At 37.8% G+C, this 15,812-nt stretch overlaps 1 protein-coding gene across 17 annotated transcripts in view; it reads right to left on the reverse strand.

The window, feature by feature from the left end:
- The window catches only part of ORC5 (origin recognition complex subunit 5), a 125,913-nt gene that overhangs the window by 53,728 nt on the left and 56,373 nt on the right, over nt 1-15,812 (reverse strand). For 5 of the 17 annotated variants that reach the window (XR_001380525.3, XR_011438085.1, XM_005609049.4 and 2 more), the window contains exons 13-14: nt 14,408-14,524; nt 1,982-2,094 (exon numbers count right to left, since the gene is read on the reverse strand). The exons of 1 other annotated variant lie outside the window; for it this stretch is intronic. Coding sequence is in view for 11 of the 16 variants with exons in the window: in XM_005609049.4 (XP_005609106.1) it covers nt 1,982-2,094; nt 14,408-14,524 (230 nt within the window). In the remaining 5 variants the exon portion in view is untranslated. Of the gene's footprint in view, nt 1-620; nt 995-1,981; nt 2,095-14,407; nt 14,525-15,812 lie in introns of those variants that run through there. 11 more of the 17 variants (XR_011438087.1, XR_011438086.1, XR_011438088.1 and 8 more) reach the window with 7 other exon arrangements.

Below are 15,812 nucleotides of genomic sequence, written 5' to 3' on the forward strand. Positions count from 1 at the left end.
TGGAAGTGGTAACAAGAAGAGAGGATGGCACTTAAAGAGTGTTTAACTCCGAGGGATTGGGGTTTGAGAAAATAAGTAGTTACCACTAGAGACAACTCCAGGGGAAGTAGTATCCCCAAGGAAGTATCCCCAGGGAAGAATCAGGCTTCCACTAAGGAACAAGGAAGAACATTAGGAAAGAGAGAAGGAGACGGGAGGCAGGGAAAGAACGGGAGGGAAATCAGCAGAAAAGGACAAACCACCACAGGGATGAGAGCGGAATAGGGTGATGTGGGAAGAAGGAGGCAGTCATTCTCTGGACACTGTGCATGGAAAGCAAGGAGGCGTAGAGAAAAAAAAAGGAACAAAGCACATGCTGGAGTGCTCAAGTCCTATGGCAAAACCAGCTCTACAACTCCTGCCCCCTCCTGAGGCGGGAAGTGGAAGGGCATTTCTCTGGGTGTGCTTAACGACTTCACTGATGCTGCAGATTAAGTAACACCCAATTCAGTTTGGTTCACTGAATTCAACATATTAGGCACTCACAAACCTCCGTCTTGACCATGATTATGTTGGGGCACAACCCCACACATTCTGAGTAATGACAACATCCCTAAAATAAACATGCTTCACTCCAAAGGTACGCCTTTGACACAGGCTCTTAGCACAGAGTTTTTAATATTACTGTTTAGAAAAAGAAAGTTATTGCTTCATGGTCATACTGATTACATTCAAAAAAAGTTTCTGCTCAATTTCTTCTATGTAAAAGTTTGTGCAATTTTATCATAACAACACATTTCGAAACTCTCATCTCAGGTTTTAGAGTCCACACGCCATCAAAATGTCTCAAATACTTGCATCATAATATTAGAGAACTTTTAATTCAGAAGAGACTTCAAGGCAGAGGCTTTGGCCAAGCTGTGGACTTCAGAACTTCAAGAAGCTGAAACATTTATGAGAGGAGACCTGCAAATCCATGTCAAGCACTGTCTTCAGTCTGAATAACGTTTCATGCCTGTGTATTACTAATTTTGAAATATATGTAAATATCTGCATAATTAGTTTTAAAAGGCTATTAAAATGGACTCTTCATATTCAAAAAGGTTTGGGAGGCACTACCTCACGGATTATCTTGCTCCTCCGACCGGTCTACACACACTTCTTCTCCTACAAGTCCGGACAGACTGGGATCCAGCTGCCACCATGAGATGAGGTCACCTATTCACCTAAATGGCTGGAGCATTCTGGGTAACTGTCAGCACACCTCTTTGTGAGGAAAGCTGTCACATTTTTAGACAGCTCTCATTTGGACAGACACACTTTCTTCCCTAGAACTTCCAACGCTCTAGAATTGCTCAGCATTAGTTTCATCCATTTTGCGCACGATGGACCTGAAATACTTGACGCAGTTACCATCTCCTTCCCAAGGCTACTCTCTCACACCTCTTCCCTCGGTCAGGGATGTGACAGGGTTCTTCATTCTACTGCCCCCTCAGCATGTACCCCCTGGTCAATGCCCCTCTTAAAACTGCAAACACAGCACGGCACACCAGATTTGACTTGCCTATGGCAACATAGAGTAGACCTATGACACCCCTTGAAAGAGACACCAGGATTTTTAAAATCTTGTAGTCAGCCAAAATATTCAGGACTTAAGCCAGGTCTCTCCCATTTTCTTTTAGTACATATGAATTTTTTGTAGTCAACAGTCCATTAAATCCTACCTTGCTACTATGAGACCATTATTCCAGTCTGCTAAGGTCTTTGAGAATCTTGATTTTTGCCATCTAACACATTAGTTAATTCTCCCAATTTTATGTCATTTGTAAATTTGATGAGAGGGTTCATTCTACAGTGAAACTTATTCACTTGTGGCACTTAAATGATCTTTTCTTGCTGAAACGACTAATGACATTACATCAGGAAGAACATTAATCTTTATATTTAGTATGTCATCTACATAATTCAAGACATTTTAAATTGGCGATTATTCTATGCTTACCTAGCAATAGCTCTGATGAAGTCTAGGGACACTGTGCATTTGTATTTTGGTCCATCAAGCTGATCGTCATGGCCAACCAGGGTTAATAGCTGAAGGGTCACTAGAGAGGTAATCTAAAAACAAGAAAGCATTTTTATGAGAAAACGTTTTAAGGAGATTACATCATGCCCTTGTTTCTGAAAGACTTTATAGTTCCTTTGATAAAAATATATAACTGAATTCACAAGAATATCTGCAGAGAATGACTACTTTTAAATTTGAAGACACAAATGTGCATATTTGCTTGAAGTCCTAGTTAATCAAACTAACACTCGTCTTTAAGGATTCCACTAGAGACAGCTTTGTTTCATTAATGACTCACACATGACTGCTAACCATTAAAAACTACAAGTAAAGCAAATTCCTTCTCTACATAAGAATTTTATGGAGTTTCTACCTAAATACCTCCGAATATCAAAACTACATTCTCTTGAGAATCAAGCAGTTGAAACGAGAAGGCGAGTCTCTTTCAGAGTTGGGCAGCTGGTCAGACAAAGGACAAAAGATCCATCCTTCAGACCTGGGCTGCATGCTGCTTCAGAACAGACCACCAATTAGGGAGTCAGGAAAACCCCAGAAGGATTATTATTGGCAAAAGCAAAAGTGTACTGCGACAAGTCAAAATAAAATACAAAATAACTTCACGTTCATAAGGGCCAACGAAAGTATTAAGTGCTCTGAAAACCAAGAAGGCAAGCTGATCCAAGAGCTGAAATGCTTTGAGCGGCCCATCCCTCTTAGCCCAATTTCTTATTCTCATTCCTGCAGGCCAACAAGAAAAGAGGCCAGCAAGGGCGAGAAGGAAAGATTTGGAGACTTGGTGATCTGTAACTGCTCTGTGGCAAAATAAGGGCTAAGAGTTATAATATCCGTAATACCTAATCATGTCTTAGGAATTAAAGATGCTCACGTGAGACTAATACTTTGCAGATGCTCAGGAAACATTCTTTGAGTAATAAAGACAATAAGAGCAGAAGTGATTTGCTTGGTACCAAGTACTCTATACAGAGTATCTCATTTATTTCTCATGACCCTACAAGGTGGACATTCTTACATTCATTTTATAGATGAGTCTTAAAGATCTTAAGTAACTTTCCCCAGATCCCAGAACTGGTAAGTGACTTAGCAAGAATTCACGCCTGGAGTCCACACTCAGCCTATTACACTACACAGACTCCACTAGGTTTCCTTTTACAATTTGTTTTTTCAAGATTGGCACCATAGCTAACAACTGTCACCGATCTTTTTTTTCTCTTCTTCTTCTCCCCAAAGCCTCCCAGGATATAGTTGTATATTCTCGTTGTAGGTCCCTCTGGTTCTCCTACGTGGGACAACGCCTCAGCACGGCTTGATAAGCGGTGCTAGGTCTGCGCCCAGGATCTGAACCAGTGAAACTCTGGGCCACCGAAGTGGAGCGCGAACTTAACCACTTGGCCACAGGGCTGGCCCTCCTGTGACAATTTTAACAAGAGAACTGTTATGTAGTGCTCAGCCAGCTGTCACTACTTTATGAACAAATTAAAAAATGAACAGATTGTAGATACCACAGTGTGTTATACACAGAAGATTCTATATTTAGCAAATATGAAGATTTTTTCAATTAGGAAAATGTTTTGTATTAATACATCACATAAGAAGCTCTGCATTCAAAAGGCTAAGACTTTAATTTCTAACTCAGTATCACAAATTGGGTTAGACCTTGCAACATTTTTTATAGATGTTCCGTGTATGTTGAAGAGTATGTACTTTGCACCTGTTGTACACTCTGTTCTATTGATGTCTATTAGATCAAGCTTATTTGTGTTGTTGAAATCTTATATACACCATTTTTCATCTACTAAATTTATCAAAACTGAGAGAGGTATTAAAATTGTCCCATTATGATACAGAGTTTGTCCTTTCCTTAACTGTTAGTTTTTGCTTTATATTTTTGAGGCTATGTTATTAAGTGCATACTCTTAAAATTACCATGTTTCCCTGGCAAATTAAACCTTTTCATTATTATCTACTGGTCCTTTTCTTCAGTAATGCCTTTGCCGTACAGAGTATTTTTTCTAATACTAATATAACTATATCAGTATTCCTTTAGGTGCTCATGTTTTTTCCCAGGTTACCTTTCATCCTTTTACTTCCAAGTGCTGTATTTTCCTAACTTCAGACAATTCTCAAGTAAACAACACATAGTGGGATTTTCTCTTTGTAGTCAGTCTGACAACCTTTACCTTTCACTGGACTATATACTCCACGTGCTTTTACTGTTATGAGAGTCTAAAATTTTATTTTTACCATTATGGCAAGCTTTCCATTTGTCCTTCATCTCTGTGTCTTTCTCATTCCTCTCTTGCCTTTCATTGAACTGAATTATAATATTGTTTCATTCTGTTGTTTTACTCTACTACCTTGGAAGTAGTTATACACTGTAATTTAGTACTAATTTCCATTTTGATTTCTTCTTTGGCCCCCAAGCTATTTCAGAATTCTTCTTTAATTCCCCACTCATGGAGTTTTTCTAGTATTTTTTGTTTTGTTTCCTTTGGGGGGCGGGGGGAATCACAGGATGTGGTCTGTACACTGCAATCCTTTGAAATTTGTTGAGACGGCTGGGTTCTCTGGGAGAGAAGAGGGCACAGGAACCTGAATGTCACTCTGATGAAGAGTGACACTGACCACAGTGGCCACCCTGTCTGTCCTGCCTGCTAGGGCCCTTCCCTCCTTCTCCCCTGAATGTCTCCAGCTGATGGCAACTGAGCACAAAACAAGCCCACAAAATAGCGTGACCCATGCCAGGCATACACGGTTGAGTAAGACAGTTTTCTCTCTTGCTCATACAAGTACCTGTATAATATCCTCCATTGTGCCTCTTGTCCTGCAAAGCCTAAAATATTTACTATGTGGCCCTTTGAAAAAGCTTGCCAACTCCTGCATTCAGATGATTAATTTAACCAATGTGGAAAATGAGATGTTCAGTGACTTTCCCAAAAAGATAATGGCTGGATGGTCATGACTTGACTAGGCATTAGGTCTCCTAATCTCAACTCCAAAACTTCTGAAATGCATGATTATACTGCGATCACAGCTAAGAGAGCTAATATCTAATAAGTTGTATTATACTCTTGCCTGAAAAAAGAATGTGTTAAAAGAATGGGGATGATGCGTACAAAAGAGAATGTTCAAGAGAAGAGACCCAGCAGCGTGCTTCCAGCAGCAAGACTAAGGGCTCCCTGGCCATTAACTTGGAAATCTGGTACGTGCTACAAGTATGTGCTCACCATAGACGCGGAGTTGTCCAGCTGTCACTCAAGGTATTAAGATCATCCTATTATCTCCTTCCCGCTCCCACCCCGACCCCATTCTGTTTCCATGCTTAATCTTCTGATTTCAGAAGAGAGAAGGCAGTTTAGGAGAAAGAACATGCAAAGTCAGGAAGACCTACCTTCTGCCACTTACTAGCAACGGAATTCAGATTAGTCACACAAACAATCTGAGCCTCAATTTTCAAAACCAAAAATCAAAATAATAATACATCAACCATGCAGGTATGTTCTAAGTATTTATGAGATAACTAAAAATAAGCATAAGTCAAGGTCCTATTTCAATGCCTGGCAAAGGGCAACTGCTCAATAAATTATACTTATTTTGTTAGGCATAAATTTATTCCAATTTCAGAAATCAAACTTTTAATTTTGAGTTGATTGAGCTGATCAGCAAACTCAAATGTCCTATCTGCCTAATAATTTTTCAACATTTACTCTGCTTAACAATATTTATCAATAAACTGGCATTCTGGCTTAAACATTTGTCTCTTGAGATTTGACTGGTATCATTAATTCTAACCATATCCCTGAGATATTGATTACCTCCAGGAAAACCTACAAAACCAAAAACCTACAAAAAATCTTAAAAGCTAAGGGCCAGTTGCTGAACCCCAGTTGCCCACGCAAGCCACTGCTCTAGAGTCCTGCCTCTCCAGGTGTGCCAGCCACCTCTCCAGGTGTGCCAGCCACCTCTCCAGTGCTGCCCCTCGTCCCACTGAGCTGCCGCTCACTTCAACTTTCCAAACAGCAACACGAAAATTTTAAACTTGTTTTTAGTACCTGCAAACTAGAGATGTTCTAGATGTGACAATGGTGTGTTTGATTCAGTCTGAAGAACACAGACTCTGAAGGGAAATCAAGTCCTTTATTCAAATAATTATACAAAGGATTATAGGTGATAGGAAAGGTATAAAAAACAGCCAAAATTAATGAATTGGTAACACTTGCTTTGTTGTCGTTAGTGCCATGCAACCCTGTCCAGCCTTTCTGCGCCCTCCTCTCACCCTTTCGGTGCTGTATCAGACAATGCTGTGCTGCTATTCCAAAGGACGGACACTCTTTTTTGCAAGTGGGTGGTCAGGTCCTTCTTCCTACTTTGCCTAGTCTGGAAACTCTGCTGAAATCTCTCCAGCGTGGGTGACCCTGCTGGTATTTGAAATATTGGTGGAACAGCTTTCACCATCACAGCAACACACAGTGGCCACAGTATGACAACTGACAGATGAGTGGTGCGGTTCCCTGACTGGGAAATGACCCCAGGCCACAGCGGTGATAGCACAAATCTTAACCACTAGACCACCAGGGCTGGCAACGCTTGCTACCTATATGGAAATTCAGTCACTAGACATAGATTTTCTGCGGGGATAAAAATCCCTAGAAGGCAACTTTACTGTTTGTCAACAAATTTCCATTTATACCTTAGAAAGCCTTTATTAGAGTGGACATGAGAAAAGAACCAAACTTAAGGCACATTCTACGATTACTCTAAGAACGAACCATCAGACAGTCAATGAAGTGAACAGATGAAAGCTTCTTTCAATATGCAGTACAGAATTAAATGCTTCTGTATACCGCCATAAGTTTTAAAACTTTCGCTAGATTCACTGACTTCACCAATAGAAGTACTTCTATTTTATTACTTTCTCAGTTTCTTATGCCATACTCCAGAAACAAGATTTCATTTAAGGTATCAAAGGGCCCCACTACTGTCCATATGAAGTAAGTAACATCTAGACTTTTACTAGAAACTAATCATATATCTCCTCTCAAAGCAAGCTAAAAATGAGTAGTAACTCTATTTTATGACCTACTGAATATAACATTTGTTAATTCATTAGACAACTATTTATTGCCTACCTTCTATGGATCAACCAATTTGGCATATGTAGTGGGCATCCCCCATTCCATAAAATTACAAAAGGTACGCTCCTTCCTTTCCTAGAGTTTACCCTCAAATACTATAACACTATTCACAAAAATCAAAACTGGTACATATTACAAAAAAGATGCAAAAAGAATATTTTTAATCATTGCCTTTAACTTCTATTTTTAGTTTCAGTTTTAAAACAGGTACTGGTAGATGAAAAGTGAAAGACCTTGTTTCCTTGACTAATTTTGAATTAACAGGATCAAAATGAAAAGGTCAAATAGGTGATTAAATTAAACCCATTTCAATCCCATAAGAGTTCTCCACATTTTAACTGGAAATGTGAGGAGGATAAGGAAATGATAGGAAGGGGAATCGAAGTGATATAAATAAAGTCAAAGAACCCAGAGTACCCTACACCTGGCACAGATCTTGGTATTTTCTAACTGAAATTATTTCTGTTGTATTTATCTCTCATCCAACGATGACAGAAGGAAGAGTAAAATTGACTCAAGGAGAAAATGATTTCATAAGCTAGTAAAATGCGTTTCTTACAACATTTTATAAGCACATGTGAGTAAAGTTAATGAAAACATTAAAAAAGTCAAATTATTCAACATTTTTACAAAAGTTGAGTTCCCATTTACCTAGTTTATAAGTTAAATGAAAAAAATGGTTAAAATTAAGTTAGCTGTTAAAAATGTGTGAAATAGTGATGTGCATAATAAATGAGGTCATCTGTGAAATATTCAGCACAGTGCCTAGGACATAGTATTCAGTAATGAGATATTATTTATATTATTACTACCTATTAGCACTATTTTCCAATTTCAAATTTAATGAGATTTCTAATAGCCTATTAATTTACTTAAAACTCATTATTATTATATTTGAAAACACTGTTGAATTTCCTATAGCTTTCTGAATAAAGTACCAAGCTTAATTTGTTTAGAAAATACAAAACTTAAAACTATCTGAAGACTAAAAATAACTATATGAAAAATATAACAAATTAAAAATTATATGGCAGGTTGGACCCAGATGTAGAGAAAAATTAAGGAATGCGAGGATAGTTTTGAAGAAATTATCCAGAATGAAGACTAAAGAGATAAAAAGAGGGAACATATGAAAGAGGTTAAAAACTAGAGAAGAGGAAGTGAGAAGCTCCAACATACTTCTAATCAAAGATCTAGAAGGAAAATAGAGATGAACAAAATGGAGGAGAAGCAATATCTGAAGAGATAACAGACGAAAATTCATTAGAGGAGATGAAAAATACCAACCCACAGAATTGAAGAGCCAAACAAATCCAAAGAAGGAAAAATCAAAAAATATCCACACCTACAAACATCTTAGTGAAAGTGCAGAACAATGAAGATGAAGAAAAGTTATTCACAGTAGCTGGGGGAGAAAACACAGATTACCTTCAAAGGAGTGGCAACTGGACCGACAGCTGTCTTATGATTAACAATGAAAGCCACAAAATTGTGGAAAGATAGCTTCAATATATTGAAGAAAACAACTGTTAACTCAGAACTATACACGCAGAAAAAAACAATCTTTTAAGATTGAGAATGAAACAAACACATTTCCAAATTAAGAACAACCAAAGGTTTGATCCCCAAAGATCCCCACACGCTGAAGGGAATTCCTAAAATGTTTCTCCAGGGGAAGGTAGAGGGATCGCAGTTAGGAGGTCTGAAACGCAAGGAGGAATGAGGAATGAAGAAAGTAGCAAACATGCCAGTAAATCTAAGTGAATTTTCCCATATGGATGATAACAATAATGTATTACAGGCTCAAAAATAGGATTAAAGTGCACAATACCAGTAACATATAAACCAGGAGTGGAGAAAATGAAGTTAGAATGCTCTAAGATCCTGTGATGTCTGAGAGAAAAGTAAAAGTATTCATTAAATTTCGACTCTGATAAGTATGAACATTATAATTTTTAAAGTAACAACTAAAAGAATAGAAACAAGAGTATGTACTTCTAAACTAGTAGAGAGGGAAAACTGAATTATAAAAATAGTTGATCCAAAAGAAAATAAGAAAAAGAAACAAAAACAGATAAGCTAAATAGAAGGTATAAAACAAGATATAAACAAAATAACATTAGTAATTATATTAAAAGGAAACTAAACGCTGCAAATAAAAGACAAAGATTGACTGACTGAAAAAAATAAATCCAACTTTATACTGTTTAGAAGAGATATATTTAAAACAGAAGAATATGGGAAGGTCAAAGGATAGAAGAAGATACATAAAATACTAACTAAAAAGAAAAATGAAGGTATATTAACACAGACAAAACATTTAAAAAGAGATTGAGAGAAAGGCTCACTTAATTATGACAAAATGCAGGCCCTGAGCTCAAACCTCTTACAAGACGAGCTACTCGAGACCTTTACTGTGAAGGGTTGAGACACAGAAGAGGACGGGCAGCCAAGGAACCACGGGGTCTTTGGGGAAGGGCATTGTTTAAAGTCAAGACAAACGCATTATCCTTCCCAGTTTGGAAACAGGTAGGAATCACAACGAGAAAGTAGGCCTGAAATTGTAACAAATGGGAGGATATACAGAAAAGAGTTAATATGGTCTCCTCTGGCAAAATACATTCAGTAACTTCAATCCTTTCTATTTTTCCATAAGGAATTCATTTGTGAAAGTAAGTTGATAATAGTCATTTGAAACTCGCACATTAATCTCCCTTTATTATTAAAGGCAGGTTTCTTCAGTATTTTTCTTTTAACACAGAGGAAAACATTAATCACCTTTTACTTTGCCACTAGCATTTCCTTATAATATTTCTTGTAACTTCTACTTTCCTGTGATTCAAACACTCTGAAATATTTAATTCAATTCTTTAACCCAAATTGTTCTAAATTACTCTTCTTCCATTTTCCCACAGGGAAACAAAATCTGTCTTTAATCTAGTTAAGTTAGAATTTCAAGAATATTTTCAGCTACCTTACAGTTTTATTACTTTTACTATATTAGTTATGACAAATTTCCAAAGGCAATCAGTTGGACCAGATAGTGCCTTGAAGTCGCTTTCAGCTCTACCAGGATTCCACGGACAAATTCAATCATTCAAATTGTACAAAGGATACAGTATCACTTCAAGATGCAGCAGTCCAAAGGCATCTCCAAAATACAAATAAGATGATTTGGGCAGGGTGGGGGTAGGGGTGCTGATTCAGCAAAAGCTAATACACAAAAAAAATCTAAACCAAAATGAAATAATTAAATTAGGATGTGATTTTTCACATTAAAAAACACTGATTTGAGGTCTTTCATTCCTTGATTTTACCATATGAACAGAAACAACTTACAAATACATAGTTTAGGGGAACACCACATAAAGCAGTGTACAAATGACCCAAAATTTAAAAGTACTTTACCAGTTTATCAAAATACTGATAGAGCAAAATTGAAAAGAATCAAGTACAAAGATTAATTTATAGGGCCAACATTTTGAACCTCAAATGTATTAATTTATACCTAAATGAAGACTTCCGGAAAAAATATATGAAACTTTTGGAAAATTATTTCTTACATGCATCAGTACAAGAATATCCACCTCCCCCTCCATTATCAGATCCTTAAAATGATCTAATTTTTATTTCCAACTACATATCCATAAAACTCTTGAGGACTTGCTCTAGGTACTGTTCATTCAAAGATGAACAGGATCACAGAAAATACTGACTTACTTCCTTGCCCAACTTTAAATGTTCATGACAATATGATGAAGTCGTATCTCCAGGCTGGCATTAATATCTAAAGAACTTGACATGGTCAATGGGAACATGGCAGAAGTCTCTAGACAGTGAAGGCACTCAGGACGACTCACGGTGGGATCTCAGTTTTGTGTGTTTGCATGCGCATGCATATGTAGAGGTGGGACCAGAGTCTCTCCCACCCACCGCAGCCCCGGAGTCTTCAGTGACAAATGTATCACTCAAAGAAAAGAGCCACACAAGAGTCATTCCGGTTATTAAGGCTCTAAATGCAGGAAGTGATTTAGAGTAAGGTTCTAGTTTCAGCAAAGAAGAATAAATTGAAATATTTTGCAGCCAGTAAAATTAATGTCTTAAAAGGGTTTAAACTTTGTCAGGAAAAAGCTCTCAATAATAACGATAAAATATATTCTGAAATATTTTTTAGCGCTGTCTAGTTTACAGAAGGCTTCTCATGCAATTGAGCTTTGAATGACCCTGGAACACATTTCGTAAACAAATACTAACAAAGAGCCTAGACAGAAGGGTTAGAAAGAAGAAAATATCTTTTAAAAAAATAATACTTTTGGTCCGGTCAAGATGGCATAGATTCATACTTACTGTTCTTCCATGTTAAGGACCACTATAAACCCTGGAAATAACATAAAAGACAACCAAAAAAGGACTCTGAAAGGTGCAAAGAGCAAGGTCCACTGCTTAGGGGCCCAGGACGAGAGCAACAACGCAGACGCAGGGAAGGGGTCTTCTGACTCCCCACCCAACAGCACGAGGTGACCAGGCCCAGCGTGCCCTAGTCCCCAGGCCAGAACAGAAAGCTACCCAGGTGGGCTTATTTCTCCCCTGAACGGAACAAGAGTCCTGCCCAAAAACCTGGCCATTGTGAATCCTACATCTGACAAATCTATCCTCATGAATGAAGTAGAAGTAAAGACATTCTCCAATGAGGAAAAACTAAAGAATTTGTCCTTTAAAGCACACCTTTAAAGCATGGCTGAAGAAGTTCTTCAGAGAAAAAGGAAATGATAGAAGAAGGAACCTTGAGCATCAAAAAGGGAGAAAGAACAACAGAAAGAGTGGAAAAATGAATAAAATAGACTATCTCCTCATGAGTTTTCTAAACCATATTTGATTAAAAACTAACACCATTTGATCCTCAAGACAATGGTATTCAAAAAGTGGAAGCAAGGTTACCATACTTCACTGGAAGAGTAAAACATCGACACCACTTATAAAACTAAACCTGCAATTACCACATTGCCCAGCAACTGCACCACTGGACATTCACCCCAGAGAACGGCCTGTTCACACCAAAACCTGTACATGAATCTTCGCAGTAGCTTTATCTGTAACAGCCAAAAAAGGGAAAGAGCCCAGATGTCCTTCAGTCAGTGAATGGTTAAACAAACTGTGGCACATCCATATTACGGAATACTACTCAGCAATAAAAAAGAATGAACTATTGACACATGCAACAATTTGGATGAATCTCCAAGGAATTAACTATGCTGAGTGAAAAAAGCCAATCTCAAAGTTACATACTGCATAATTCTGTTTATACAAATCCTTAGAACGCCAAAATGTTAGAGGTGGAGACTAGTGGTTGCCAGGGGCTGGGGGAGTGGGTGGGAGGGAGCTGGGTGTGGTTATAAGAGGAGGGGTCCTTGTGATAATGGAGCTGGTCTGTATCTTGACTTTGGTGGTGAATAAATAAATCTACACTAGATAAAATTTCACATAACCAAATACGCACAGACATACACAAAAATGAATACATGTGAAAGTGGGAAATTTGATTAAGATCAATGGAGTGCATCAATGTCGATCTCCTGGTTGTGATACGGTACTAGTTTTGCAACTGGAAACTGGGTAAAGGGTACACAGGAAGAAAGAGTCCTTATTACTTCTCACAACTGCACGTGAATCTATAATTACCTCAAAAAAAGGTTTAATTAAAAAATAAACAGACTGACGAAATACACAAAATATAGAGGGCTTTGAGAAAGAACTTATAAACTGCCAGAATAAATTGTCCCTCAAAATACTTAAGGACCTATAGAGCAGGTACTTAAGTCTACTCGTAGAAATGAAAATACTTTTTCTACCCTTATTACAGGGATTTTAAAGAAATTACCTGATAAAACACTGTTCAAAGTGGGTAAATTTGAGAATGTTAATTATTTCAATATTGATAGGCCACTGAAGTGAGGCTATACAGGTTTTAAAAAGTTTATAGATTGTGGATTTTCCTGCTGAAAGCCAGATAATTAGTTGTGGCTTGTGGTTCAGCTGCGAGGATTTGCAGCTGCTGATTTCACGCTGCGAGCCCATCGAGGGCTCACAAAGTTGCTCCACACCTGTGGCCAGTACAACTTATGACCCCCTCCAGCGCACAGGAGGATTACAGCAAAACTGCTATCACATAAATCCCAACCCGAGGGCTCTCCACGTTCCCAAATTCCACCTCTTACTTCTAGGTTTAAAAACAGTGAAAGTTTTGTTTTGTGTGGGGGCTATAAAAACCAACTGCACTTCCAACTTATTAAAAGCTGACATGTTTCCATGTAAAAATTACTACAAAATAAAATTCTGAGCTAGCCCACCAGGACTGGAAAACTTGGAGATCAATGCCTCACTTTACGCACGAGAAAACCCACATCATAAAGGATGACGGGCATTATCAGAGCCCCGGCAGTCACCCCACACAAACTACTACGTTGGGGCACTTTAGCAGATGTTCCCAATTATTTAATACAAAAGTCCAAACGAAAAAGAGCACAGCAAATGTACCATGCTAGAGGTCGACTAGAAACATTTTAGAGTTGTAACAACAAATTTTAAATTAAAGACAATCTTAAGAATATTTAACATTTTAAAAATGTTTAGCCAAAATGATGCCTCATTTTTGGATACTGACGAATAGGAGAAGGTGGTTTGCCAAGACTATCACTGCTGCAATAAGGAGCCCAGTCGGTGCTTTTATCTCTTCTACTGCGCTTCAAAATTCCTGAGGAGGACACACATGTAACCCGGTATGCACGCCTTCCCACAGGATCTAGTAGAGCATGGGGACAAAACCTGACAGGGGAAAAAAGAGCTTTGGGATCTAGTTAACATCAGTGACCACGGGTAATTAGTGGTATAGGAACTGGAGCTTGTTATTGAGTCCAGGCTCTATAGACGAGATCTAGACATTGACAGATCTGTAACTACCACTGTACTAGGCACTTCAGTTTCTTCAGTCCTCACAACGACCCAGCCACGAGTTAGGTTCCACAAATAACCCTTATTTTCCAGATAAGGAAACAACTTCAGAGAGCTTAGGAAATCTTCAAGGTCACTGAGCTAAGAGTGGTAAGAGCAACACTGGATTTGAACCCCATCTGAATCCAAAGCCCACATTGCTTACACTACCCCAAAAGGGGGCTGCAGAATACAGAGAAGAGATCACTGGACTGAGACAGACCAAGGGAAGCTCCAAGAAGGCAGTGGGAAGGAAAGTACGACGACAACTCAGAAAGCATTCCGCACTGCAAGGGGCACCGTGAGGACGCTGGAGGTCAGAAACCCAGCAGCGGAGGCACTGCAGAAAGAACAGAGAGAAACACTTCAATGCGACTGCAGCAAAAAGAATCAAGAAGTTATCTCAACAGGCAAACGGCCTGCCCCAGGGCCACAGGGTAACAGCCTGGAGAAGGAACCATCAAGAATCCCGCGAACAAAAGGACCAGGTGTGAGCGGTGTGACGCCACCAAAGTAAACTTAACGTGGAATTTATTAACCTAATGACATGTTAGCTTTTTATAAATCAGACTGCATATTATATTAGACATAAAATCACTATTTTTAAGGTTTTTGAAAAGATAACTTAAGGTGGGGGGAAAAGCACGATTTCTTAAAATCTGAAATTATTAGACAACATTGAAAATGGTATCTCAAAGTAAAATTTCTTACACATTTGTGGATTAAAGATCATTTACAAAAAAATTCACGACCATAAATCACACAAAATATATAATAAATTAAAAGTTAGGGTAAACAATACAATTTTAAAAAGCAAAGGTAATGAAAAGATCTTTCCTAAAATATTGAAATCATTTTCAGAAAAGAAATATTTTAAGTAAGTAAATTTAAATTTCTGTGGGGAAATTATTACTCCCCTTCTTGGTTTCTATTACTTATGAAGACATATTTTTTTGCCAATAATTTTCAGATTTTTTGGAAGTATATACTGTTTTCTACAGCTGCTTTTCTTATCTCTTGTGTCAAGTTCAAATTCAAACAAATGAAATTCAATTGAATAAAAAAGTAGTCTAGGGGACGAATTTTCTTTTTCAAAGTGAGGATTTAGATTCTGTGCTAGGAAATACACAATAAAGTTGTTTTTTTAAAAAAGCTGTACTAAAAGTCAGCCACTTTAATTTTTACTCATACGTTTCCATTGATCCTTTTCTTCAAAATAATAATTCTGGTTTTAGTCCTTGGTTTAAAAATAAACAGAACTGCTAAAAATCTAAAGCATCTTGCTATCAAAGAGAACAATATTTCCCTAGCTTTCATGTATTAGCAGCATATTGACACTAATTAAAGGATTTTATTTTACTTTAGCTTAAAATAATCAAACTACCTAATTCAAAAGCCAAAGTATATATTTTTTTCCCTCTGATTAGCTCCTGTGTCATCACTGAGGCATTCACAAAGAAAAATAAAAAATGCAAACCTACTTATACATACATAGAACCTTTTAAAATTTACCTCTTTAGTGGGGCCATACACTATTTGCTTAGTTAATCTTTGCTCTGTGTACTGTTAGGGTCTTTGTTCTCATCCACGTAGGGGATGAGCGGATCACTTATGTCCTAACAATGGGA

Source organism: Equus caballus, chromosome 4 (assembly GCF_041296265.1).
Source record: "Equus caballus isolate H_3958 breed thoroughbred chromosome 4, TB-T2T, whole genome shotgun sequence".
Lineage (NCBI taxonomy): Eukaryota > Metazoa > Chordata > Mammalia > Perissodactyla > Equidae > Equus > Equus caballus.